We start from the raw sequence: 3316 nt of genomic DNA, 5'->3' as shown, positions 1-3316 counted from the left end.
AGTTTTGTGTCAGAAATGGGCAATTTCACATTGCTATTATCATACCTTATTTTCTTCTTTTCTTCCATGCTCTCCACAATTTTCAGCAACTCTTCATCTAACTTGAAATTTTCTGCAATCTCTTTGACTGACTTGCTATCAAAATTCATGCTCAAAACTAACTCCAACAAATCATGGTTAGTCAACTCAAAACACTTTTCAGTCAAAGGTTGGATTATATCAACAAAATTTATGCAATGAACATCACTTGGGTACCTCATTGCTTCATAGATATTGAAGTTGATGACCTCCCCATCAAATTCCATGGACAATGTACCATTGTAGACATCAATTTTTGTTCTTGCTGTTTTCAAGAATGGTCTACCTAAAAGTATGGAACTCGAGGATGGATGGTCATCATCTCCCATATCAAGCACATAAAAATCTGTAGGAAAGACAAGCTCATTAACTTGCACCAAAACATCCTCTAATACACCTTTTGGGTGTACTATAGAAATATCTGCAAGTTGGATGATTACCCCTATTTTTGTTAAAGTGCCTATGCCAATAGATTTATAAACAGAATATGGTAAAACATTAATTGAAGCTCCTAAATCTAGCATAGCACGGGGGACATACAAGTTTCCCAAATTGCAAGGAACGGTAAAAACACCTGGATCCTTGCACTTTGGGGGCATCCTTTTCTGCAAAACTGCAGACACATTTTCACTTACTTTCACTGTCTCATTACCTCACAGCTTCTTTTTAGATGTGCAAAGTTCGTTAAGAAACTTAGCATAACTAGGTACCTGTTTGATCACTTCTAAGAGAGGGATGTTGACTTCAACTTTCCGGAACATTGCCATGATTTCACTATCTTCTCTCTCTTTTTTTTTGCTGCTCAATCTTGATGGAAAAGGTGGTGGTGTGATCTTTGCTTCTTTCTCTTCCGGTTTCTTTTTCTCCACCATTTCTTCTTTCTTTTCATCCTTCTTTGGTGGTTCTTCTATCACCAACTCCTCTTCTTCTTCTTCGGGCATCTTCGGGCCGTCATATTTCTTTCCATTCCTCAAGCTAATTGCACAAGCATTGTGCTTTGGGTTCTTTTCAGTTTGAGGAGGTAGCTTTCCTTGATTCTCTATTTTGCTCACCGATTGAGCAAGTTGTGCCATTTGTTGCTCAAGATTCTTGATGCTTGCCTTGGTCTCTTGCTGAAAACTTTGGGTGCTGGTGGCAATGCTTTTGACTATGTCTTCTAAGGACATACTTGAGGATCCAGCTTGTTGAGGAGGAGGTTGTAGTTGCCTCGGTTGGTAATTTTGTTGTCGGAATGGAGGCCTTACTTGGTAATGGGGTGGGGGTCTTTGTTGATAACCCATGTTTTGGTTGTTGTTCCACCCTTGATTGCCTCGGGGCTGATCATAAGTTCTTTGATTATGCCCGGAATAGCCTCCTATAACATTTGCTTCTTCATATTCTTCTTCTTGCAATTGAGGACACATATCAGTCGGGTGTCCCACTTGAGTGCAAATGCCACAGGGACGGGGTGTGGATTGCACACCTTTGTCCTTAGCAAGCATCATTACCACCTTAGTCAACTCGGATAGTTGAGCTTCAATTTGAGGAGTGTGCACCTCTTTTACACCTCGAGGTGCATCTGTGTACCAATCTTCATATTGACTAGTATGCTTTGAATCCTCCACCATGTTTTTTATGAGATCCCAAATCTCCGTTGGGGTCTTGTCAGTTAAAGATCCTCCACTTGAAGCATTAAGAAGTCTTCTTTCCCAAGGAGTCATGCCTTCAATGAAGTATTGAAGGATTTGATACTCACTAATACCATGCTTTGGGCAACGGGCACAAAGCTTTTTGAACCTCTCCCAATATGTATGAAAGGTTTCTCCTTTGTGTTGTTTGATCCCAATTATCTCTCTTCTTAGGGCTGAGGCTTTCATTTCTGGGAAGTATTTGTCTAATAAGAGGCGTGCAAGATCTACCCATGTGTTGACCATCCCCGGTGGAAGGTCATAAAGCCAATCTTTTGCTGAGTCTTGCACTGCAAAGGGGAATGCCCTAAGCTTGATTTGGTCTTCAGTGACATTGTGCGGTTTCATGCCAACACACACAACATGGAACTCCGTGAGGAACTTGTGGGGATCTTCATTTTCTAAGCCTCTAAAGGTTGGGAGTAAGTGAATGAGACCGGATTTTAATTCAAGGTTTGTGGCTGCCGGATAGGAGATGCAAAGAGGTTGTTGAGTAACCTCTTGCCTCGCCCATTGGTGAAGGGTTTGTTCGGGTGGTGGATTTGGAGGCGGATTCCCTCCATGGTTGTCTCCCATGGTATGAGTAGTGGTTGAAGTTTCTATGGGTGTAGTGTTTGGGTTGTGATGAGTAGGTGAAGAGGGTGGGGTGGTATTTCTGGATGAGGATGGTTGAGATGAAGGTGATGGACTTTCTGTTTCGGATGCGGACACACTTGAGAGGGGAATATCCTCCCAAATGTTAATGACCGGGGGATTGGATGATGAAGAATTACCGGAAACTGGTTGCCTCTTACGAAGCTTTGCTTGCTTCCTTAACTTCTTTGCAGTCTTCTCTATCTCCGAGTCAATTGGCAATGGTGTACCTGTACGAAAAGATCTAGGCATAAACAATTAGTAACACCGTGTCCCCGGCAACAGCGCCAATTTTTAGGTGTGTCAAACCCAACAAATAAAGGGGTACAACTGACTCCAAATACACTTCTTTAATGCACTAAAAAGTAGTACAAGGCAAACAGGGTCGAACCACAGAGACACGGGACAAAAGTCTATACCTCTTTACGCAAGGTACTTTGGTCACAAAGGGGGATTTGTTTGCAAAAGTAAATAACTAAATAACAATCTACTTTAAAAGCATGCACAAAATGAAATAGATTTGTAAACAAATTGATTGAATGGTTCTAGTTCTAGTTCTCAATGTTGTTGTTCAACTTGATTATGACTTGATGTAATTCAAGATTGCTATTCTATGTTGGTACTGAAAGATATTAACACGCACTAATAACTCGCGCTTGCCAAATTATCTAACCAAAACACGCTCTTTGATTAGACCTAGCTTTACTAATTCAACCTAAACACGCTCTTAGATTGTATTGAAAAACTGCATTAAGTTTTGTACAAGCTTCCCAACAATGTTCATTTCTTCTCATACGCTCGGAAGTGTGAAAACATCTGATATATGTTTTACAATAAGAAAACTTATTGCTTGTTACCAATTATTAACTCAATAGAACGATTAGGTGCCCTAAAAGTTAATTAACTTCACAAAAATTCAATTCATGAAAGTGGCCAAT

At 40.5% G+C, this 3316-nt stretch overlaps 1 protein-coding gene across 1 annotated transcript; it reads right to left on the bottom strand.

Moving 5' to 3' along the window:
- Positions 1 to 731: 731 nt before the first annotated feature.
- Positions 732 to 2630, bottom strand: LOC128132472 (uncharacterized). Its single transcript, XM_052769061.1, has one exon. The coding sequence runs from the start codon at positions 2628 to 2630 to the stop codon at positions 732 to 734; it is 1899 nt and encodes a 632-aa protein (XP_052625021.1).
- Between the last annotated feature and the right edge of the window lie 686 nt (positions 2631 to 3316).

The sequence above is a fragment of the Lactuca sativa genome, chromosome 2 (genome assembly GCF_002870075.4).
Source record: "Lactuca sativa cultivar Salinas chromosome 2, Lsat_Salinas_v11, whole genome shotgun sequence".
Lineage (NCBI taxonomy): Eukaryota > Viridiplantae > Streptophyta > Magnoliopsida > Asterales > Asteraceae > Lactuca > Lactuca sativa.
The sequence above is the reverse complement of the archived record's forward strand: the minus strand, read 5'-3'. Positions and strand labels throughout refer to the sequence as shown.